This window comes from Mustela erminea, chromosome 20 (assembly GCF_009829155.1).
Source record: "Mustela erminea isolate mMusErm1 chromosome 20, mMusErm1.Pri, whole genome shotgun sequence".
Lineage (NCBI taxonomy): Eukaryota > Metazoa > Chordata > Mammalia > Carnivora > Mustelidae > Mustela > Mustela erminea.
The window spans coordinates 6,664,507-6,688,254 of NC_045633.1; the positions used below are offsets into that span (position 1 = coordinate 6,664,507).

Sequence of the window (23,748 nt, forward strand, 5' to 3'; positions counted from 1 at the left end):
TGGGCTCAGCTGCCAGTTTGTGGCTGTACCTCAGATACTTAGTGATGCTTTTGATCAACATCAAGAATTCTCTTGGTCAGTTGATTTCTTAGAGCCTTAGGGTGTTGGGCTCTGTTACTGCCCAAATAACTCTTGAAGCTGGGGGGCTTACAGGGCTTCATGTAGTAGAGGATCTGGGGGGCGGGGCACTCATACACCTAACAGGGCTGGCAGCAGTATTGTTCTTATGGTCCAGAGTGTTCCAATCCACATTTTATCATCCAACTGACATGTACCCTAAAGCTAAAAGAATAGAGAGAGGCAAATACCCATATACCCCGCAACCAGATCCAGTAGTTAATGTTTTCCCATCTTGACTTCACACTCATACTTCCCAGTCCTTCGTTCACCTTCCTCCTTGACTGGACATGTACACCTTCCCCATCATATGTGCATTATATATGCCCACTTATGCGCATTCATTATAATTCATTTTTAATACTTCCACAGGAAATTCCCTAAGAATAAGGAAAGTCTTCTCCTATACAACCACGATACCATGATCCACCCTTAAGCAAAAGGGCAGACACATTCAGTAAATCCTGTAATAGATTGTGTTCACATTTCCATTGGTTGTCCCAAGAATATCATAGTTTATAGTATGATACCATTTATATAAAATACAAAGCTTCTGTATTGCTTAGGGATGAATTCAGATTTTGATTGGTTACCACTCAGTGACCCACTGGGGAAGGAAGGAGATGTGATCAGAGAAAGGGTTCAGAGTTTTCTCTACTAGCGTATTTCTTAAGGGGAGGAATATGTGGGTATTGTCTGTCTTACTCTTTATAGCCTTTACTGCATTTGAATTTTGCTTTGCCTTTTTTTTTTTTTTTTTTTTTTTTTTGAAAGAGCCTCAAGGACATTTGAGTTGTAATGGTGAATGACCAAGAAATGGGGCTGTTTTAATCGGGGGGAAAAAGTTAAAGTTCTCAGAGACATTTAAAGATGAAAATATTGTCCATTCGCCTATGCTCTTTACTGTCTTTTCAGTGTTGTATCCATCCTTCCTGTCCTGGATCTTACTGTGTCTATAAACATAGTTAACATTTGTATCATCTTTAAAAAAACAAACAAAGCTCCAGTCTCTTGAAGACATTATAGAATTTCTCTCCTCTTCCTCCTTACAGAATAGTTTATGTTTTGCGGTCTCTGATACATGACTTCAGCCCTCTGTCATCTTGCTCCTGCTCACTTGACAAAACTAGATCTTACTAAGGTCATTGGTCTTCTGAATGTCAAGTCCAGGCTTGTGATTTTCAGTTGTAGCTTTCGTAAAAAACCAGCCTTTTCCATTTTCATGTTAGTAGACACCTACTTTTTTTTCTTACTGGATCACTTCTTCTTCCTTAAAGGTCTTTCATTCTGGTTCTTTTCTTTGACCTGTTTTCAGATTTTATTCCCTCCCATGACTTTGCTTCATCTCTCTCCCCAGGTTTAGGTTCATGCCTTCTGGATATCTTCAGCTGATGTCAGGCCCCTCAGACTCCACACATCCAAAATTGAGCTCCTCCTCTTGCCACATACCAGTGTCATTTCCTGAGCTCTCTTGCTCAGAAGGTTGGCACACCTAGTCACCACCCATCTAGAAATCTTAAAATCATGTTTGAGTGGCTGGCCATCTCCATATCTCATAGGCCTCCGGTTTCTCATGATCTGCTGATTTCAACTCCACAATGTCTCTCAGCTCTCCTCGCTTGTGTGCACAGCCATCACCACACACCCAGTGAGGGCCCTCACCATCTGGTCTAGAGCAGCAGCCCCTAGATTGTCTTTTATGGCTGTCTCCCCACCAACCTCACTTCATCTGTCATGATCCATGCATTGCATTTGGTTGGTAATATTGCTTTTGTCGTATTTAATCTAGAACAGAGGATGGCTTGCAGCCCATTTCAGTCCAGTTTTATTGGAAGACTGCCACGCCCCCTCTTTTACATGTTGTCTTCAGCCGCTTTCAGGCGACAATGGCAGCGGTTGCCACAGAGACCATCTGGCTGGCAAAGCTGAAAATATTCACTAATTGGGCCTTTACAGAAAAAGTTTGCCAGCCCTGGACTTAGAGGCCAGAATCACTGAAAGAAACATTTTGACCTTTGTCACTGAGTGCTATTTGAAATTGTGCACATCAGGTTCTCTCATGTTCCCAAGTGATACTATGTCATACTTCCCAGAAATACTCCAAAACCAGAGTACATATACTTCTGAAGACTTCGCCCTTCTGGTGAGAATGAAAAGTTGTTAAGGCAGAAGGCTCATGTTTATTTTGTTTGTTACCTGCTATATATTTAATAAAAATAAATGAATCTTCCTGGACCTAAATTCTTCCTGAGCAGATTATACTGTTTCTTTACAAATCACTTGAATGATTGCCAGTCTTTGCTCTTTACCCACATATCCCCTTTGATCTTTGTGAATAGGCACTGTGAAATGCACTATTCTTTCTGAGGTGTGGTGCTACAGCTGCCCCCAGTTCTCCTTAAAGAATTTTGTGTGAGAGTGGAGCTGACGGATTTCCAGTGTTCTTTGGTAAGGCACAGTCTTCCAACTCTTCATTTGCCTACACCAGTGCAGTGTGTAAAAATTTGTATTTTGTACCATGCTCAGTAAAACCCAACTGCCCCCTTTCCTCCCACCAGCTTGGGGCTTCACAGTCTTACTGTTCCCTGGAAAAACTTAACAGGATTGTTAATTATGTTCCTCTATGTTTATCCTCTGGATCACTTGTGATGATGGGTTTTGGCTTCCTGTCTGTAAGGGAAACACCGAAATTTTTACCTCTCCCAATTCTGAAAGACTCTCTCTCTCTCTGAAGCATTCTAGTTGCGATCGCTGAGGAGTCGTCTTCTTTTCACAACTTTAGTTAGACTGGGGTCTCCCCCGACCTCTGTGTGAGCTACACATTTTTCATAACCAAAAGATTCTTGGTAGACACAGTTCTGGGTATAGCCTTTTAATTTTTTGTGTTTTTGAAAGTATCAAGTAATTTTTAGATTAAAAATATAATTTTAGCTAATAAATGCTGACGGTGTCTCTCATTTTCCCAAAATATGTAGGAATCTTTAGGAAAAGACAAATTTAGACCGTTCCCATTCCCTCCAAACCAGGTCATGACCAGATTCTGAAAGAAATTTTTACTAACTTTAAAGGTGATAGAGTTTGGTTTGCAGAATGGATGCTGCTCTTTGCTGGGGTTTTTTTCTTGCTTGCTTCTGACGTATTCTGACATAAAATCACTTCGCAATTTGGGTAAGTAGTCAAATCTTTGTCATCTCTTTTGTGGTGTATTTCCTTTCATGCATAAAAAATTCTCATTCACTGCTGACTTCATAGTTTCATCTTTTAACACATTAATTAGATCAAATTATTTTTGATAAACTGTCTGATTTTAAGAAATCTTTTTAAAATATCAAATATTCCTTTTCTCCTACTGATGTAAAATACTAAAATTTGACATACACCTGGGTCTGTGCCTGCCTTCCTGGTGCGGTTGCGCTGAAGCTTAGCTGCTTGGGCAGTGCGGCCCTGGTTAGCTGTCGCCTGACGCTCCAGCACCCCACCCCCACCCCCCAATCCCACTACTGAGATTCTCTCTTGTTCTCTCATGTTTTATGTAAATTTTTAAATCACTTTAACCAAGTTACAGAGTCTTGTTAGCAGTTTCTTATAATTGAATTAAACTTTAAGAAAGAATATTATTCTATCTTCCTATTCAGGTTTCTGTACTTCATCAACTTAATTAAGTTTCTGTACTTAATCAAGTTGTCTTCTGTGGCCTGCAATAAAACTTAATCATATACGACTTCAAGTATTTGTTAGCTTTACTCCAAGTTGCTTTCTAGTTTTTGTGGCTGTTAGAGTTAGGATCTTTTCTCAGTTATATTTTCTCATCGACTACTTCTGGTATACAGGAAAACTATTGCATTTTACATGTGAATCATTTTGTTTCTTTGCCACTATCCTTACCTTTTTTCTGGGTCCTCTTTCATCAGCCAGTACTTCTAGCACAAGCCTGAGTACTAGTGTTGAGGGCAAGTACACCGCTTTTTCCCTGTTGGTATGAGAATGCTTCTGTTGTTTCACTGTTAAATTCTGGGTCTTTCCTTTTGTGTGCAGTCTAGGTCATTTTGTCTGACATTCCCAATCACACTTTCTTACTCCTGCTGGGTGGATGTGGCGAGAAACACTGGTATGTGTGAAAAAACAAAAAGTGGCAACAGGTACTTTTACTCAACATCTTTGAGGTGATGATGATGGTGATGGTGGCTTGATTGTTAGATCTGGAGAAATGTGGATGGATTTGGGACTTGGTGGTGTATACAGTAAGTGAGCAAGAATAAATCTTAGGTTTTAGGAAACTTGCTGAGATGAAGAAAACCATAAAGAAACAGGATTTTTCCCCCCAATTTGAGAAGAGGCATCTGTGGGGGAATTATCCAGGAGTTAGCATTCAACTGGTTTGAGATCCGTAAGTAGCGATTTAAAGTAAGCAGACTGTGTGATTTCTAAATTTGTTCTTCATGAGATAGACGTGGTAGAGTGAAAAATGTGATTTGGAGACAGGAGTGAAAAAATCATGAGAGTCATCAATATATATTAATTAGTGAAGGTAACAGCCCTCATTTATTAAGTACCTAATTAAAATCAGATATTCAAAGCATTTTTAATTATTAACCACTTAGTTTTCCAGCAATTGTTGAGACAGGTGCTCTTACTATTATCACTTTACAGATGTGGAAACTAAGGAACAAAAAGATTGAAGATCTTGTCTGTGATCACAAGGAAACAGCAGAGCAGCCTTTAAATGCAAGCAGTCAGGCTGCAGAGTTTTGCTCTTAATCACTATAGCATAAACTGCCCCTTGTGGAGCCCTTCTTTGAAGCTGGCACTGAATTAAATACTTCACAGAGGACAGTACAGTTAACAGCTGAGTAAAGAGGTACTGTTGGTAGCTCTGTTCCGCAGAACTTGAGTCATGGTGTCTGTGAGCGTTCCAGCCTTCGCAGCCACCTTGCTCGATTACCCATTGCTGATTCTGCCTTCCTCCTGTGATTTGCTGTAACTTAACCTCTGGGCCTTGATTTCCCCATCTACAGAGTGAAGGGTGTATCTGCGCTCTAGGGTTGTTCCAAGGAGTCAGTGACAGAAGTGCTCAGAAAACATGTGATCCGTGATCTGTGCTGAATGATGTTGCTGGTGGTGCAGGTGCTGGCGTATTGGTTTGTTTTTACCCTGTGAGACAGACAGACTGTTAGGTATCCTGTGTTTCTTGAGAAAAACCTTCTCACACAGGCACTGAAAGATGACAGACTTCATTTGGCAGCCTGAAACAGTGATTCCCAAACAGGGAGTGGAGATCAGAGTCTCTTATGGAACTTTAAGATTCATGTATTTGGTGACTTATGTATACACTTTTGGTCTCTCTCTAGTCCTTTTTTCTGCTCCTCTTTCTAGCTCATAGTGTTTTGCTGCTTGACAGTTGTGCTTTGAGAGAAAATGTTGCTAGATGAACCTGATTTTCCATATTAGCAGTATACCGGTAGTGAGTTCTATTTGTTTTCTGGGCCTTTAATCCCTGGCAGTTGGTTCCTTAGGTCTGGGATGTGACTTGAGCACATGTGTTATTTAAAATCACTATGTGGGATTCTGAGTTCTGCTCTGGTCAGGAACTACAATATAAGCAACTCCCTAAAGACAGTTTAAATGCAGACATCTTATGCGGGTTAGTATCTCTGACCAGATCCTTAAACCGAATGAGAGAAATGAATCTGGGGAAGTGTTAGAAGCATGAGAACTGCCTGCCCCCTACCTGCAGGAAAACTACTAGATGATAATATATAGCGGTGAGCCCAAGATTATAGGATTCTCTGACTGTCATTAATGGTGTTTAGTGTCAGGACTTGATTTTTTAATCATCATAGTTCTGTGATCTTTAAAACATGGCTATGAAGGTAAATTAAGAATTTTTAGGAAGGAGAATGCAGCTAAAAAAATTTGTACTTGTGTTGCAGTATTTCAGGTTGAATAAAAACACTAATGAAAAGGAAATAAAATGGAAGAGGCTTTGTAGTTTTTATAAAAACTTGTTCTAATACTCAAAACAGTTGGCATGAAAAAGCTCCTCGAAGAATGGCAAGACAGGAAGGGATTTCTGATATATTTCTAATCCATGTAGTCACATTCAACCTGTTCACTTGTCCTCACGCACGGCCTTCCCAGCCCCTTCTGTTCCCATGTCAGGCCGCTAGGCTTGGGTTGCTTCGTTATCCTAATACGGTGCTACCACCTAGTTCTTGCTCATACCAAAATTCTTTCACTTGCTGATAAATACCAGTTTGTTCATTCAGCAGGTATCTGTTGAGAGGGGCTCTTACGTTCCAGGTACTGCCCTAGGCTCCTAGGATAGCAGCAGTGAACAAAAGAGCAAAATACCCTGCCCGTGTGGAATTACTGATTGGAAAAGAAAAGTTGGTAGCTGGGATATATGTAGTGCCCTTGTAACCATACGGCCAAGTTAATGTCGAGGGACCACATACATTCATAACATATTTATCATCTTTTCAAATACTGCATAAACTTTTGTACTTCTCCTTTATTCTAGATATAAACCACAATACTTCAGGATCCCATTATGAAAATTCGCAGCGGGGACCTGGGTCTTCTCCGAGTGACTCTAGCACAAATTATAAGAATGCTGTTGTAAACGACTCCCTTGAAAAAGAAGCATGGCCCTCAGTCCCTGGCAGTGATCCAGAGTTGGCTTCAGAATGTATGGATGCTGATTCTGCCTCCAGTTCTGAATCAGAGAGAAACATCACTATCATGGCTTCAGGGAGCTCCGGCGGTGAAAAAGATGGCCTTCGGAATAGCACTGGACTTGGTTCCCAAAACAAGTTTGTGGTTGGTAGCAGCAGCAATAATGTGGGCCATGGAAGTAGTACTGGGCCATGGGGTTTTTCCCATGGAGCCATAATAAGCACATGTCAGGTCTCTGTGGATGCTCCTGAAAGCAAATCAGAAAGTAGCAACAATAGAATGAATGCTTGGGGCACTGTAAGTTCTTCATCAAATGGAGGGTTAAATCCAAGCACTTTGAATTCAGCTAGCAACCATGGTGCCTGGCCAGTATTAGACAACAACGGACTTGCCCTCAAAGGGCCTGTAGGGAGCAGTAGTTCTGGCATCAATATTCAGTGCAGTACCATAGGCCAGATGCCTAACAATCAGAGTATTAACTCTAAAGTGGGTGGTTCTTCCACCCATGGTACCTGGGGAAGCCTTCAGGAAACTTGTGAATCTGAAGTAAGTGGTACACAGCAGGTTTCATTCAGTGGTCAACCTCAGAATATTACCACTGAGATGACTGGACCAAATAACACTACTAACTTTATGACCTCTAGTTTACCAAACTCCGGTTCAGTACAGAATAATGAACTGCCTAGTAATACAGGGGCCTGGCGTGTGAGCACAATGAATCATCCTCAGATACAGGCTCCGTCGGTTATGAATGGCACTTCCCTTTCTCACCTTAGCAATGGAGAGCCAAAAAGTGGAGGCTCTTACGGTACTACGTGGGGTGCCTATGGTTCTAATTACTCTGGAGACAAATGTTCGAGCCCTAACGGCCAAGCTAATGGTGACACTGTGAATGCAACTCTAATGCAGCCTGGCATAAATGGGCCTATGGGCACTAACTTTCAAGTGAACACAAATAAAGGAGGAGGCGTGTGGGAGTCTGGGGCAGCGAATTCCCAGAGTGCGTCGTGGGGAAGTGGAAATGGCGCAAATTCTGGAGGAAGTCGACGAGGATGGGGAACTCCCGCACAAAACACTGGCACTAATATACCCAGCGTGGAGTGGAGCAAACTGCCTAGCAATCAGCATTCCAATGACAGTGCAAATGGCAACGGTAAGAAGTTTACAAACGGATGGAAATCTACTGAGGAAGAGGATCAGGGTTCTGCCACATCTCAGACAAATGAGCAGAACAGTGTGTGGGCCAAAACAGGAGGTACAGTGGAGAGTGAAGGTAGTACAGAAAGCACTGGACGCCTCGAGGAGAAAGCAACTGGGGAAAATCAGAGTAGAGATAGGAGAAAAATTGATCAGCACACATTACTCCAAAGCATCGTAAACAGAACTGACTTGGATCCACGTGTCCTCTCCAACTCTGGTTGGGGACAGACTCCTATTAAGCAGAATACTGCCTGGGATACAGAAACATCACCTAGAGGGGAAAGAAAGACTGACAATGGGACAGAGGCCTGGGGAAGCTCTGCAACACAGACTTTTAACTCAGGGGCATGTATAGATAAGACTAGCCCTACTAGTAATGATACCTCATCTGTATCGGGGTGGGGAGATCCCAAACCTGCTCTGAGGTGGGGAGATTCCAAAGGCTCAAGCTGCCAGGGGGGATGGGAAGATGACTCTGCTGCTACAGGAATGGTCAAGAGCAATCAGTGGGGGAACAGCAAAGAAGAGAAGTCCGCATGGAATGATTCGCAAAAGAGCAAACAGGGATGGGGTGATGGACAAAAATCAAACCAAGGGTGGTCCGTTTCTGCTGGTGAAAACTGGGGGGAAACTTCAAGGAGTAACCATTGGGGTGAGGCTAATAAGAAATCTAGCTCAGGAGGTAGTGACAGTGACAGGTCCGTTTCTGGTTGGAACGAACTTGGTAAAACTAGTTCCTTTACTTGGGGAAATAACATAAATCCAAATAATTCATCAGGATGGGATGAATCTTCTAAACCTAATCCTTCCCAGGGATGGGGAGATCCTCCAAAGTCTAATCAGTCTCTAGGTTGGGGAGATTCGTCAAAGCCAGTCAGTTCTCCAGACTGGAACAAGCAACAAGACATTGTCGGGTCTTGGGGAATCCCACCAGCTACAGGCAAACCTCCTGGTACCGGCTGGCTGGGAGGACCTATACCAGCCCCAACAAAAGAAGAAGAGCCCACAGGCTGGGAGGAACCATCCCCCGAATCCATACGTCGTAAAATGGAGATTGACGACGGAACTTCAGCTTGGGGAGATCCGAGCAAATACAACTACAAAAATGTGAACATGTGGAACAAAAACGTCCCAAATGGCAGCAGCCGCTCAGACCAGCAAGCACAGGTACACCAGCTGCTGCCGTCTGCAAGTGCCATCTCAAACAAAGAGGCAGGCAGTGGCTCCGGTAAGTTTCCGTGTGATGGAGTCTGACCGTGTTAGAAGATAGTTCACACTATTGTAAGCCTCATTTCAACGTACTGTGGCTACATTGGATTTGTTGAACAGAGTATTTGAATATGCACACCAAGAGCTTTCCTCCTCTAATCCAGGAGAAACTTCTAGGGAAGAAAATAGTAGACGGAGCATTTAACAACAGGGATCCGAGCTCTGCCTGTGGTCCCTGTTGGTTGTGAGTCTCCCTTCTCTGCTAGGAAGGCTTCAGAAGGTAGAGTCTGGAAAGTGCTATCCAGTGGGAGGGCCCTCCACTTCCTAGTTCTTCTGAGTCAAGCCATTACTTTTTGGTTTTGTTATTTGATTACAGTGTCCTCAGAAATAAAATAAGCATCCAGATAGAATACTTTCTAAATACCAGGTGCTATGTTTGGCCTTAGAAGGGATTTATTGAAGTAGGCATGAAATCCACGTCTAACTGTTAGTTAGACAGCGTGTATGTTTGTACTTAAAACTTTTGGTAATACCTTTCTGGCCTATTCCCACATATTCCCACTCTCATAACCAGAAGCTAATTCCTATCTATAGATTATCTTGACAATGGCATTTTCATTAAGTGTCATTGGAATGCATTGTTTGTTAATGATGTTTTATTGAGTAATAGTCCCTTTTCAGAGGTAGTGATAGGAGTGTTTTCATGAGCAAACCTTTCAGCATCCAGTTCCCCCCCCACCAGGTACAGTTTATCGTATTAATTTAGATTTAATTCTTAGAAGAAACTGGTATGTATCTAAGGGAAATGCTGTTTTGGTTCTGTTGAACAATGTTTATGGCTTTGCTTTGCACAACGTGATACCTCAGAATTTTTAAGGAGGATTGTCCAACACCTATAAAAATAAGATGCCTAGGTATGTCAGTCTTGTAGATATTTATTTATTTATTTATTTATGCCCCAGAACAGTGATGTTGAAAGGCTGCATGCACTTACTGGTAAAAATTGAGTACACGTACTTACCCAGCTTGATTACCTGCTTGGATTCAGTAGGTTTGGCTCAGAATGACTTGACTTTTCCAGAAATTAAATTTATCTTCAAAGGAGGAGGCTTGCTATTATTAAGGTCATTCTAAACAATCTGGTCTATATCCAGAGGGCAATTATGAAAGAAGAGATGGGAAAAAAAATTCACACCGTGTAGTTAAATTATGATAATGGGAAATGATTTGTCATCTTTGCATAAAACAGATCCCCCCCCCTTTTTTTTTGCCCATCACAGCATCATTATTTGATCTGTGAATGTGAAGGTCTTCATCTTTTGTTCCCTGAGTATTCCTTATTGCCCCTTATTCCACCGCACCACCCTACCATGTGCTGATGACTTCTTTTCCCATACTTTCTAAAGGCTGGGGTGAGCCCTGGGGGGAGCCTTCTACTCCAGCCACAACTGTGGATAATGGTACTTCAGCATGGGGTAAACCCATAGACAGTGGTCCCAGCTGGGGGGAGCCCATTGCTGCGGCATCCAGCACATCCACGTGGGGCTCCAGCTCTGTTGGTCCTCAAGCATTAAGCAAATCTGGTAAGTTCTTGATAATTCCCGGTAGCTATTTTGTCACAGTGGTGGTCTCTCATTGTCTGTAATTAAATAATCAGATAATTTTTATATCATTGATAAATGTACCTGTGTCTCATTATACTAGATGATTCACTGTTTGCCTCTTTGAATTTATAACTTGGTTTGTTCTTTTCAGCTTTCTGAATTTCCTTATCTTTCCTTAGAACTGTGTTAATTGATAAGGATTCGCATGTATTCACTAAATCTAAGTTATATTTTATCAAATAAGATTACCTAGTCAACCAACTTTCATGTTATCCAACTTGAGAGACTGGATATATAATCATGTGAACACATATCCAAACTGTCTGGCTCAGGTTCCAGATTACTCCCTGAGTATTACAGAGAAAGTGAACAAAGTTCAGGAGGGACCTGATGCAACATTCGGATGAACATTGTCACTGTCCTTTAAGTTGTGTGTGGGGTACTCCATAGGAATTCCAAGGCTGAGTGTAGAGTTGAGATACTTTTCTGCTTATGACTTGTAACACTCTGTGGCCGTTGTCTTTGAAAATATCTATCAAAGTGAATTCTTTGAAATTTCCTCGATCCTCTCTGCCCTGTGTGTTGCCATCCAGATTGTTAAATGAGTATGAACAAGAAGGCCACCATTGTTCCACATTAGGAGTCTTCTGTTTGTAAAAAGCGAAGGAGATGTTTCATTGCTTTCTTTTTCTTTCTTTTTTTTTTTTTTTTTTAAAGTAGGGTCCGCACTCAGCGTGGAGCCAGCATTGGGCTTGAACTCACGACCCTAAGATTAAGAACTGAGCTAAGATCAAGGGTCGGACACTTAAGTGACCAAGCCAAGCCACCCAGGCACCCCTGAAATTTTTGATTCAAAAAAACTTCTCAAAAATTTTTTTTCTTTCTTTGTTAGGCACGCCTGGCCAGTTTAGTTGGTAGACCATATGACTCTTGATCTCACGATCGTGGATTTGGGGCCCTTATTGGGTGTAGAGATTACTTTAAACAAAAAACATTGTTTAGTGGAACCTTCAACTCAGTATAAAACATGCATTCTACCATGTAGATTTGGGAAGGGAAATAAAAGTGTTTTGTTTTTTTTTTTTTTAATTCCCCAGCCCCCTTAATGAGTGCTCATCCTCCAGAAAGAATTGTTTGATTAAAGCATGTTTTTCTTTATATCAAAAATCCACAATCAGGGCCAAAATCTATGCAAGATGGCTGGTGTGGTGATGATATGCCATTGCCTGGAAATCGCCCCACTGGCTGGGAAGAGGAAGAGGATGTAGAGATTGGAATGTGGAATAGTAATTCATCTCAAGAGCTTAACTCATCTTTAAATTGGCCACCATATACAAAGAAAATGTCATCGAAGGTAAACATTTCAAGGGCAAAGCTCTTGAAACTTTAAATTCCACAGGTAGTTTACCCTCAGAAAATTAGTGTTCTTCCTGCCCATTTATGGCAATCAGTACAGTGTAGGCAGTCCCCAACTTAGGTATAGCCTCTTGTATGGGCAGCCACCTAGGAAACGGAAGACCGCAGGAACTTCCTTTCTCCCCACTGCTACAGCTTGGGATTTCTCTCCTCCTCCCCTTCCATCAGTGCTGCCTGGGACAACCCCCCACTCCAGGGCGGTGCCTGCAGTGGTCGGGGTGAACAGAAGGGCAGATCTCCAAGTTGACTCTCCGTTGGCGCTGCCAGTTCATCTCCCATTCCACCTCACCTGCAGTCCTGACCTCCCCTTTATCCAGAATAACCATCTTTTTCATCCCCCATCCGTAGCCCTCCCCCTCCCCCGGAAGGTCCTGTGACAAATATCCCTAGGAATGAGCAGAGTTTGATTTTTCTCTGGTATGCGGACAGATCTTATTCCCAGACCTGCTGGTGCATCAGAGCCCTATGGCGTTCTTTACAAGTACGGCTTCCTATACCCCAGGCCTCCTATAGTTCTGGAAATCGGACCCCAGATGTCTCTGATGCAGAGCCAGAGCTGAGAAGCACTGACATAGAACACTGGTTCTTAACGCGTGCTGTTGGATGCTGGTGTCAGCTTCTTTTGGGAACCATTTTCAGAATATGTGCCCAGGCCCCCAGGCAGTTTTCCCTACCCCACCCTGTTTGAGAACCGGTCGCCCCCTTCTCCCCCACTCCCTGACCTTAGAGGTCAAATATCCAGTAGTTCCACTAGCTGCCTACCAGGGTCCCTCCCTTTTAATCCTGGGATTCTCAGTCTAGGGCCTACCATTTTCATTTAAAAATATGTTTCATGTGGCTGAATTTGCCCATTGCCTCTCCATAAAGCTTTTGAAGTGCTTTCCCATATTTTACATAAGCCATTTGATCCTCATGACCTTCCAAGGTAGAATACCAATGAGGAATTTGAGACCGGAAAAGGTGGTGACTTGCCCAGAGATGCTTAACTAGTAAGTGACAGAGCAAGGACTTAAGTTTAGGTCTTCCGATTCCAAACCCTGTGTTCTTCCCACTGGACCATGCTGTTTTGTGACTTTGTCTTTCCTTACAGGGTCTGAGTGGCAAAAAAAGGAGAAGGGAAAGGGTGTGTAGCCTTTTTACTCTTTCTCCTTTGTTTCTGCTAGTAAAAATCTTTTAGAAAGCAACTGCAAACACTTATTTAGCCTCTGCTGTGTGCCAGGTACTGTGCTTGGTGCTGGGGATTCAAAAACACTAGGAAATGAGCTGCACCCTCAAGGAGCTCAGAGTCTAGTGTGGGGCTGTAGGAGAGGGCTGAGGAGTGCCCACTTGAGTTTGGAAGATGCCTGTGGGTGGGGGTGTGCCAGGGAAAATAGTAGCCTGACTAGTAACCTGTAGAATTTCTGGAAAGAGGTAGCAAGAGATCTGGCTCTGTAGTTAGATTAAGGGCAGATATGGGACTGCTGGATGGCTCAGTGGGTTAAGCCTCTGCCTTCAGCTCAGGTCATGATCTCAGGGTCCTGGAATCGAGCCCCACATCGGGCTCTCTGCTCAGCAGGGAGCCTGCTTCCCCCTGTCTCTCTGCCTGCCTCTCTGCCTACTTGTGATCTCACTCTGTCAAATAAATAAATAAAAATAAAATCTTAAAAAAAAAAAAAAAGATTAAGGGCAGATAGTAAAGTCTTTTCCTTATCATGCCAAAGAATTTGAACTTTATTCTGTATAAAATATAGAGCCAGTGAAATTGCATAGAAGGCAACATGAGTTGGTTTTTGTTTTGTTTTTTTTTTTTAAATTACTTTCTTTAAAGAAAGCTGACCAGTGATTCTATGAAAGACAATTGGCACAGAGGAGAGACCAGAGTTGGGGGATCTCAGTCAGGAAGCTTCTGCATTCATTCAGGTGAAAAGTGAGGGCCTGCATTGGGAAGCCAGAGTGGATGTGTAGTGCCAGGGACTGATTGAGAGGCATTTCAGAATAGAAGGGACAGAAGGCCTCAGCAGCCGTTTAGGCATGGGGGCGGGGGTAGGGGACAGAGGAATCAAGGATGACTTCAGAAACCGTGGCGAGGGTTAGGTGCTTGCTTCAGAGACCTGCGCTTGGGAGGGGGAAGAAGCTGTGTTCTGTCCTATGGTCGGAAGGAACAGGCGGTAGCAATGGGAAAGGGGAATTAAGGTGACACACCGAGAGTGGCTGGCCCCGTGATCCCTGTGGCATCTAGCCTCCTGTCAGCCAGGCTCATCATCAAGGACCATATTCCCTCAAAACATGTCTCAAAATCATTTCTGTACTGCCCATGCCCAGCCAGCCTTGGCAGCCAGCACCAGGGCTGGCGGTGGGGGGATCCCCAGCCTCAGTTGCCGCTGGGGTACTGTGTTCCTCAGCAACACAAATTAAAATTTTAAAATAGCTTTTCATTTGGAAACATGGGCTGCTTTTCCAGTACAGTGTTCATAGCATAATTAAATGACTGGTTACATTGGCTTCTTTGGACTAACCTATGGAACCTAACAACTACTTTGACTTTAGTGTGTTGTCAGAACTCCACAAATCCAGATTGTTGAAGTACTTAGAGCACAATCCAGTTGTAAACTGGAAACTGTGATGAGCCATTCTCATTATTCTGAGGATCTTTTTTCTTTTTGTGGGTCATCAAGGCCCTTTGCTTCCGTCTTTTCCTTCTGACTACTTGCCTTTAGAGATTTCTCTGTACATTACAGCTCTACCAGAGGACTGCAGCAAAGGAAGTTGAAAATCAAATAAGTTGATTTGTAATTGTTAACAACTCTGCTAAGAGTTTGTTGGAGGAGAATTTAATTGGCTAAAAATGAGAGTTGGGAATTGTCTTGAAGTTTTTATTAATCCATCACTGTGCTCAGATCAATAGAGGTGGCCATGGTAGCTTTCTACTCTTTTGTTTTCCAAAGGGAACCATGAAAGGTGGAAACAAACAAGAAGAAGCTTGGATAAATCCATTCGTTAAACAGTTTTCAAATATCAGTTTTTCGGTAAGTGTATTTTCCTAGCAGCCCCCTCCCCTTTTAATGATGGTCTGTAAATTTACTCTAAGTACGGTTTTTTGGTTTTCTTAACAAGTTACTACTGTCTTTCAGTTGTATGCATGTGCTGGAGGTTAGAGTAGAATTGGCCTTGAAGCCACCTTTATTTATAATTTTAGCTAAAAATAATGATCACATCTTATTTTGAAAATTTTTTCTTATTATGCAGTGAAGAGACTTTTTCAGTCCTTGATTTTTGACAAATAGTGAAGTAAAGTAAAAAATTTCATCTTTAATTTATTTTCATTGATAAATTAAGACCTGCTAACACACTGTGTTTTCTCACTTCAGAGAGACTCACCAGAAGAAAATGTACAGAGCAATAAGATGGATCTTTCCGGAGGTAAGAAAAAGTTAAATCCATTGGGGTTCGTATTTATCGTGGAGGGACAAATGTTTCTGTGATGTCATGGTTCTAAGTAAGCACTGACCTGGACCAAGAGAGTGGAGATCTGAGTTCTTGTCGCAGCATTCCTGTGCTCTTAGCACACTAGAGTGCAGTGGTGTATGAGTGGACTGCCTTCAAAGTACAAGCCACTGTGCAGGTCTAAGGTCATCATGATTGTAGTCTGTGATGATCTCAGATCTAGTCTGATCAAAAAGGTGTTATCCAGGTTGGGTGATAGACTCTTAGTAATTTAGGAAACCGTAGGTGCAAAGTCCCAGATCATATGACAGAGACAAGTTGAACCAGGCTGGAGAAATGGAAGTAGTTCCATGCAATAGAAGAAGAAATATAAATTAATCGTGGTGGTGGGAGTGTGGTTGATGAGAGAAGCTTCGACTAGGGGAGGGTGTTAGAATATGAGGACGGTGCTAAGTCATGAGGAGGTGGGGGCTTTGAACTTCATTCTGGAGGTATGGAATTAAGTAATTTTAAATAGGACAATGACATGATTGGGATTTATGTTTTTAAAAAAATGTGGCTACAGGTTGAAAAGATCCTAGGACAGAAGAGATTGGTGGCAGAAGACTGAGAAAAAGATACTAAAAGTATCAAAAGTGGTTCGAGATTTGTTGCAGTAGCCAGTGATGATTTCAAAGCTCTAAATAAGATAGTAGGTGGGAAGGCTCTTTATCCAGTGAAGATGAAGGAATTAGGATCAACAAAGTTGAGAACCAATCTGAACCAATTCATTGTGGGGGGTGGGGGAGTGGGTGTGGTGAAAGCTGATTTCCAGCTTGCTTGCTTGCTTGCTTTCAAGATTTTATTTATTTGAGAGAGAGAGAGAGAGAAACAGAAGGAGCAGGGGGAGGGAGAGATTTCCAGCTTCCTTGACTGGACCCTGTAGTAGGCGGTAGTGTTAGTCTGTCACTCCGATTCTAGGCCAGAGAGAGAATTACACAGCGATTTGAGCAGGAAGGTTTATTAATATAAATATGAAGAATTACTCTCATAGTAAAGTTTCAACTAGTAAGAAGTAAAGGGACCACAAAAGAAGATAGAGTAGCAGAGGTAAGGAGAGATCACTAACTTTAGGACAGAGAGAGTGTGCATCTGAGCCAGGGCTGAGATCCAGACCCTGGGACCTGGCCCTCTGCTCACCACATGGCAGAGATGTCACTGTGGTGCCACACTAGAACCACAGGATATCTGTCTTCTGGGGAGGTGTCTCACTTGAGCTCTGCTACAGAACTGCCACAGTGGCTGCTGGTGGGAGCAGTAAGCCTGGCGGGGGCATGTGTCTGGGGCAGCTGCCTGTGCTGCAGTAGAGAGCACTGGGGCCTGGGAGGCACCGTCGGTCTTCTGGTGGTGTCTCCTGCGGCCTCTGCCGACAGAGCGGCAGTGTCAGCTGGCAAAGGGAAAAACAGGTAAAGGGTCTAGATCCCTTTATTTCTGGGGAGCAGTGAGAGCTGAGAAGCAGTGGGTTGATGATTGATACAGTTCACCCCACCCTGTGACCACCCATCTTCTGTACGCATCCTTGTGCACACACTTCCGTTCCAGTGTAGTGGCAAAGCGACTGTCTCTCTTCTTAGCGAGGTACAGCTTTCTTTCTACAGGTGAGGAAGTCTGCCCTTCCCTTCAGGTTGAGATAGACATAGTCCCAAGAGTTGTTGCATTTATTATTGGCTGCTCAAAGTCAGTCGCAATTGAGACTGAAGGACTCCGTTGTAAAGTTAACTTTCAGTGTCTTGTGAATAAAATATAAATAGGAAAGAGAAGAAGTGGTCAGCCTATACGAGCACACTTGTGTAACGAGCCATAGAAAGCATGCAGAGCGAGTCCTGCCCACGTTTCTGTCATGGTCACAAGTGGTGGTTGGTGTGCATGGCTTCTTTCTTGCGGCACCCATTCCTGCTGCCTCAGCACCCTGTGTTCTGCTGGTCCAGTGACCCAAACCTCTGTTCCCAGAGGGTCTGAGCCCTTATTTATGTGCCTTTTCTTGATTGCTGTAGTTTTTAGTTAACCTTTACTAGTGGGCCTGGAAATACTGAAGAGCGCCCCCCAGAAAACCCCTGGATTCGAATCCTTGTGGCCTTCATTTTATATTAGAAAACCCATTTCCCCTTGGTGATCAGAATCAATCACGCCAGCCAATACACAAGCTCCTTTTTGCCTGTGGTTCAGTGGCACAGGAAGGCAAAATGTCCAGGTGTAGTGTTCATCTTATAATTCAGCTGCCTGACGTGTGTCCTGGTAGAACCATTTTGTCTCTTGAGATCTCCAAACCTGCAGAGTTGCCAGACCAGGAAGCAAGAATTCTCTGAGTGGTTTATGAGTTATAATAGTGAGAGAAGCCACTCTCATTCTCACCTTTTGATTTCCAGACCTCTGTATTCTGGCAATGAGGAAGACACTGTGTCCTGTGAGGCAGAAGCCTATTCCCCTTCTCTCCCTTTTTAAGATTTGTTTATTTGAGAGAGAGAACACGAGCAGGAAGGATAGAGGGAGAGAAAAACTCAAGCAGACTCCAAGATAAGCACATAACCTGGCATGGGGCTCGATCTCACAAACCTGAGATCGTGACCTGAACTAAACTCAAAGGTCAGACGCCTAACCAACTGTACCACCCAGGTGCCCGTCCTTTGAGGATGTTGTCCCCTGACTTGCTTTGTAATCAGTTCTGCCCATCAGTTTGGCTAGCTACTTTTGGGTGATGATGTATGCAGTCAGACCAGTTGATCCTGTGGACACGATCCGTTCACTGTCCTCCTTTTGCTGGGGAGTGAGTTCCTTGATTAGGCGCAGTGCTGTGAGAATTAAGCCTTCTGCAAGACCACGGGTGGCAGAAGCATTACAGCTGGGAAAAGCAAATTCATACCCAGAATATGGGTGTGTTTCTGTGAGGCCAGTGCTCTGCCTCCTCCTTGGCTCACCGAATGGCAGAGAAGTTGCTCTGCTGCTGTGCTGGTGGGACTTGCTGGAAATCTGCCCTCTAGGGTGCTGAGCAAAGCTGTTCATAGAGAGGTGTCTCAAGGTTTTGAGGTATGTGGAAATGCTGGGAGACGCTGGCCAGGGGGTGTGGCTGAGCACCCTGCACTGCAGGAATGGGGCAGTGGAGAAGCAGCCAGGTGAACATTGAACTTCCTCCCTCAGTGGCTCTCCAGCGCCCTCTACTTACAAAGCCTGGCAAAAGAAAAATGTAAAGAAGCCCAGGTGTGCTTTTCACTCAGCAGTCAAAAAGGGTGACTTTGGAGCTGAGAGCCATTAAAGCAATCAATAAGTGGCCATTATTAGAGATAAGAAATCTGTAGGAATAACAGGTTCGGTTGACAAGAAATTGAGTTAAAATTTCAGAGAAGTCAAAATGAGGAGAGTAATGGACAGGAAAACAGAGAGGGGAAAATGTGTACCAGTCTGTCTTCAGTTTCTTTGTCTGCTAAACGGAGGTGATAATAGTAGTGTTACCGGCATTAAATTCGAACACGCATTTTAAACAGTGCCTGGCACATAGTGGGCATCTATCCAGTGGTGCTTTGTCTTGGCTATTTTTGTTATTTGTATCTGGGAACTATGTTTTTATTACTAAATTAAGCAGATTAAAGATGACCGAAGAAATCTTAACCATCTTAGTACTGGTCTGTTTTCAAGTTAATTGATTCAGTAAAATAACAGTATCTGCTAAACCCAACTTTACTTCTGGGCATGCCAAATTTATTGAATGCATTTTTTACATGTTCTTGTCAAGGCAGAAGTCATGTCAGGGAGTGAATATTTTGCTTTCTGCTATAAATTTATCTGAAACCCATGAGATTGTTTTCCTACATAGTAACATAGTTTCCTGTATTTCTTAGGAATGTTACAGGACAAACGAATGGAGATAGATAAACATAGCCTAAATATTGGTGATTACAATCGAACGGTCGGGAAAGGCCCTGGTTCTCGGCCTCAGATTTCCAAAGAGTCTTCCATGGAGCGCAGCCCTTACTTTGATAAGGTAAGTTGTTCGTTTTGTCTTGTTTTGTTTTACCCCTGTGGCTGATAAACCAGTACACTTAATAGCATAATTTTCTCATCAGTGGTTTAGGGCATTTAATATAAAGTACTGTAATCTGGTGCTATTACTGGATTCTTAGTTCATTCTCCTCTTTATGTTTCAGTTTAGCATAGGGATTGCATTTGTATTTTCTTCTTAATCCCGTAAAATATGTCTGGTTCTTTTTATGTACTCTAGAATTAACACTAATCTCTTCTGTTTTCTACCCGTTTCCTGTTGGTGCTGCAATGTCACGTGACTTCTCTTCTGTTCCTGCAATGATTTCTCCCTTCTGCTTGTTTGCTTGGCTGGTGTTGCACATCTTTCTGTCTGTCCACTCAGGATGGCATTGTAGCAGATGAATCCCAAAACATGCAGTTTATGTCCAGTCAAAGCATGAAGCTTCCCCCTTCAAATAGTGCACTACCTAACCAGGCCCTTGGCTCCATAGCAGGGCTGGGTATGCAAAACTTGAATTCTGTTAGACAGGTAAGTCCACGTGTATATTTTAGGCTCTCTGTTGAATGATTTATATAAGTAATGAGATCTCTCTCACATGTAGTTACTGTGTTTAAATCAATAATACAGTGTAGTGTTGGGATGTCTGCCCCTAAAGAATCCCACTGGTATTCTTTCACTGTTGCTTCCTTTTGTAGAATGGCAATCCCAGTATGTTCGGTGTTGGAAACACAGCAGCACAACCCCGGGGCATGCAGCAGCCTCCAGCACAACCTCTTAGTTCATCTCAGCCTAATCTCCGTGCTCAAGTGCCTCCTCCATTACTCTCCCCTCAGGTAGTCACTCGGGCCCTCCTCTCTTCTCTTGACCTGCAGAAACTTCATATTTGAATGAGGCGGCTAATGGCTCGTCCTTGTGTCTTTGAGATGCAGCTGATTCAGCACCAACTGTCCTTACAGAAGGATGTGGGCAGGGTAAAGAAAATGAGTCCAAGTTAAATGAAACCTAAAGTTTACCATTCCCTTCCGTAAAGCACCTTAAGGGGAGGACAATAGCAAAGTAAATGGGCGGGTTCACGGTTCGCCCTGTCATCTTTTCGCTGACCCAGGGAAGTATATATGAACAGTAAAGCAAGAGAAGCCAGAACATAACCAGCCCTCCAAGTAAATAGTCCACAGATTTAATTATTCTATTGACAGTTCAGAATACACCGTACATTTAGTTAGTTTTGACCTATTTGATCAACATTATTAACTTGCCGTTGTGATCCTAAGGTTCCAGTTTCATTGCTGAAGTATGCACCAAACAACGGTGGCCTGAATCCGCTCTTTGGCCCTCAACAGGTAGCCATGCTGAACCAGCTATCCCAACTAAACCAGCTTTCTCAGATCTCCCAATTACAGGTAAGTAGAGGAACAGCCTTAGTCCTGTACGTTTATTGGGTGTCAGCCATGTATAGGAAATGTTGCAGCAAACAGAGCCGGCGCTATGGCCCTCAGGGAGCTTATGGTCTGTGGGTGAGGACAGACCATGACCTCGAAGGACAGATGCTCTGTGAGGACCCCCAGCCAGGTCTGAAGGGGTGGCGGGGGTAGGGTGACTGGGGAAAATGTCCCTGATGAAGTACAAGTTTATATTGAACAAGAGACCGGATTCTACGGTGGCTTGAGGCCAGGAGGCCCAGGGAGAGGTGACGCCAGATGAGGCTACACTGTAGGTGTGTGCATCCGCAGCAGTCACCTGAAGCTCGCAGCTCTGTGACGCCGAGACGCTGACAGCCTTTTCACCTTCTTCCTCCAGCGATTGTTAGCGCAGCAGCAAAGGGCCCAGAGTCAGAGAAGCGTGCCTTCTGGGAACCGGCAGCAGCAAGACCAGCAGGTAGATGACGTCTGTAATCTGAACTCATTGCAGTAGAATTGTAACGAGATGCGAAATGCCTTTATTAAAATAGAGTGGAATACGTGGTTGGTTACGTCTCCTGTTTGCCTAGAAGTCCTCTTAACTGATATGCAGCTGATTGTTCAGCTTCCTGCCTAGGAGGAGGGGTGAATTTGGCAGTGAGGAGGAATATGTGGCTGTCTGGGCAGCCTTTCTGTCCACTGTGTTTCCCAATCATCTCTCTGTTTCTAGGGTCGACCTCTTAGCGTGCAGCAGCAGATGATGCAGCAGTCCCGGCAACTCGATCCCAGCCTGTTGGCGAAGCAGCAGACCCCGCCATCTCAGCAGCAGCCACTCCATCAGCCAGCCATGAAATCTTTCCTCGAGAATGTCATGCCCCACACTACACCTGAGCTGCAAAAAGGGCCATCACCAATAAATGCTTTCAGCAACTTCCCGATAGGTAGGTTTCTCGTTGCCCTGAACATTCAGGTGATGCTCGGGGCCCCTGGCTTACAGTGTCTGCTCCTTGAGAGGCACAGTTTTGTCCCCTCGGGAAAACCATGCCGGCCCTGGGGCCCATTCCTCTCCAAGAGCTGCTTTGCCTCTTGCTGGTTCAGTAGTCTTGCTTCAGGGAAGGCCTCTTTCCATGTAAAAAATCGACGCTGTTTCCAAACCCCCTGCTCTTTTACAGTGGGTTAGAATAAACATGAAGTTGCTCTGAAGCCCCAGGTAGCTTCATCGTAGGGTAGAAGAGGGAAGGTTAGCAGTAACCACGTGCCAGAGATGCACTGAGCCGCGCTGCTCTGCAGGGACAGCTGGGAACAGTCACATCTATGCTTTCGGAACCTGGAATTGGGGTTCTCACCTACATAGTGTGGGATGGTCTCTGGTCTGAGTGGAGAAAACCAAGGCTAGAGGAGGATTGCCTTGGTCGCCCCTGCGGTTGCTCCCTCTTTCCTTCCTTCGCTCTGTCCCCAGGCATTATTCCCTCTGGAAATTTCAGGCCTGAATGTTTTCTTCTTCTTTGAGTCTCTTTTCTCCTTTGTGCCTTTGATTCTATTTTGAGCCTTGATCACACCCTCTTCATTTTGCTTTTTCTTTCTGTCTTTTCCTATAACCGTGTTTTCTTGTAAACCAGCTTGGTTGGTTGCTGGCCCAACTGGGTCCAAGACAGTTAGTGTGCATGTTCCGGGCTGCGGGCAGGGCCTGGGGCCTGCTATTAATTCACTCTGGCTGGACAGTACACATTTTGGCTCTCCCTGGTATTGCTGTGGACTCTCAGCTAGGACGTGGGTTGCACTTTGAGTCCTTGGAGTGGTTAGCAATCTCATTAGGTTTCTGGAAGCAGTTCCCTTGCCAGTTACCAATGTAGATAAATACCTTAGAATTTATCTACATTGTGATCCCAGAGACAATAGTAGTGTGGTGAAAGAATACTCAAGTACACTGAGACATTGTGATCTTACCAGTGAAGGGAAGTAACTCTTGCTGTTGCATACTAGACATACAAATTGGGCCATTGAGGAGGTAAGTTTCTAGATATGGGATTTCCTGTTCTGACTGGCTTTATAGAGATACTTCTCCTGGGGTGCCTGGGTGATCAGTCCAATTCTGGTTTTGGCTCTGGTGTTCTCAGGGTCATGAGATTGAGCCCCATGTCACGCTCTGTCGGCGCTCAGCACAGAGTGTGCTTGAGAGTCCCCACCCCCTGCGTGTGTGCTCACATGTGCATGCACACGTGCCCCCCCCCCCATAAATAAATACAAGTCTTTAAAAAAAAAAAAAAACTCTACTTCTTGGTTAAGAAGTCTGCTGAACCTGTACAAACACAGTATGGTTGTCTAAATCAGGTATTGGCAAACTAGAGCCTGTTGACCAAATTTGGCCAGCTGGCTGGTTCTGTAAATAAAGTTTTATTGGAACACAGCCTTGCTCTTTTGTTAATGTGTTATTCTGTGGCAGCTTTTTTGCTACAACAGAGTTACATAGAGACACTGAGACCTTGTGCCCCACAGAGCCTGAAATCATTACTGTCTGAACCTTCACAGGTTCACAGGAAAATTTGCCAAGTCTTGGGTTTAGCTAAGGAGTCCAGAGAGCAGCAAATATAATTGCTCTCTCCAAAAATAAGGGATGATATTAGAGAATTCACACTGTTAAAGTTTTTAAGTTTGAATGACCTGTTATCAATCACATGGACTGTCATGAAAC

At 43.7% G+C, this 23,748-nt stretch overlaps 1 protein-coding gene across 9 annotated transcripts in view; it reads left to right on the forward strand.

Moving 5' to 3' along the window:
* The window catches only part of TNRC6A (trinucleotide repeat containing adaptor 6A), a 100,941-nt gene that overhangs the window by 58,823 nt on the left and 18,370 nt on the right, over positions 1–23,748 (forward strand). For 7 of the 9 annotated variants that reach the window (XR_004281998.1, XM_032328432.1, XM_032328437.1 and 4 more), the window contains 12 exons: positions 6,638–9,220; positions 10,608–10,784; positions 11,984–12,159; positions 13,312–13,344; positions 15,146–15,226; positions 15,569–15,620; positions 19,517–19,659; positions 20,041–20,187; positions 20,355–20,492; positions 20,931–21,059; positions 21,457–21,534; positions 21,787–21,997. Coding sequence is in view for 8 of the 9 variants with exons in the window: in XM_032328432.1 (XP_032184323.1) it covers positions 6,638–9,220; positions 10,608–10,784; positions 11,984–12,159; positions 13,312–13,344; positions 15,146–15,226; positions 15,569–15,620; positions 19,517–19,659; positions 20,041–20,187; positions 20,355–20,492; positions 20,931–21,059; positions 21,457–21,534; positions 21,787–21,997 (3,948 nt within the window). In the remaining variant the exon portion in view is untranslated. The remainder of the gene's footprint in view (positions 1–6,637; positions 9,221–10,607; positions 10,785–11,983; positions 12,160–13,311; positions 13,345–15,145; positions 15,227–15,568; positions 15,621–19,516; positions 19,660–20,040; positions 20,188–20,354; positions 20,493–20,930; positions 21,060–21,456; positions 21,535–21,786; positions 21,998–23,748) is intronic. The other 2 variants (XM_032328434.1, XM_032328438.1) reach the window with 2 other exon arrangements.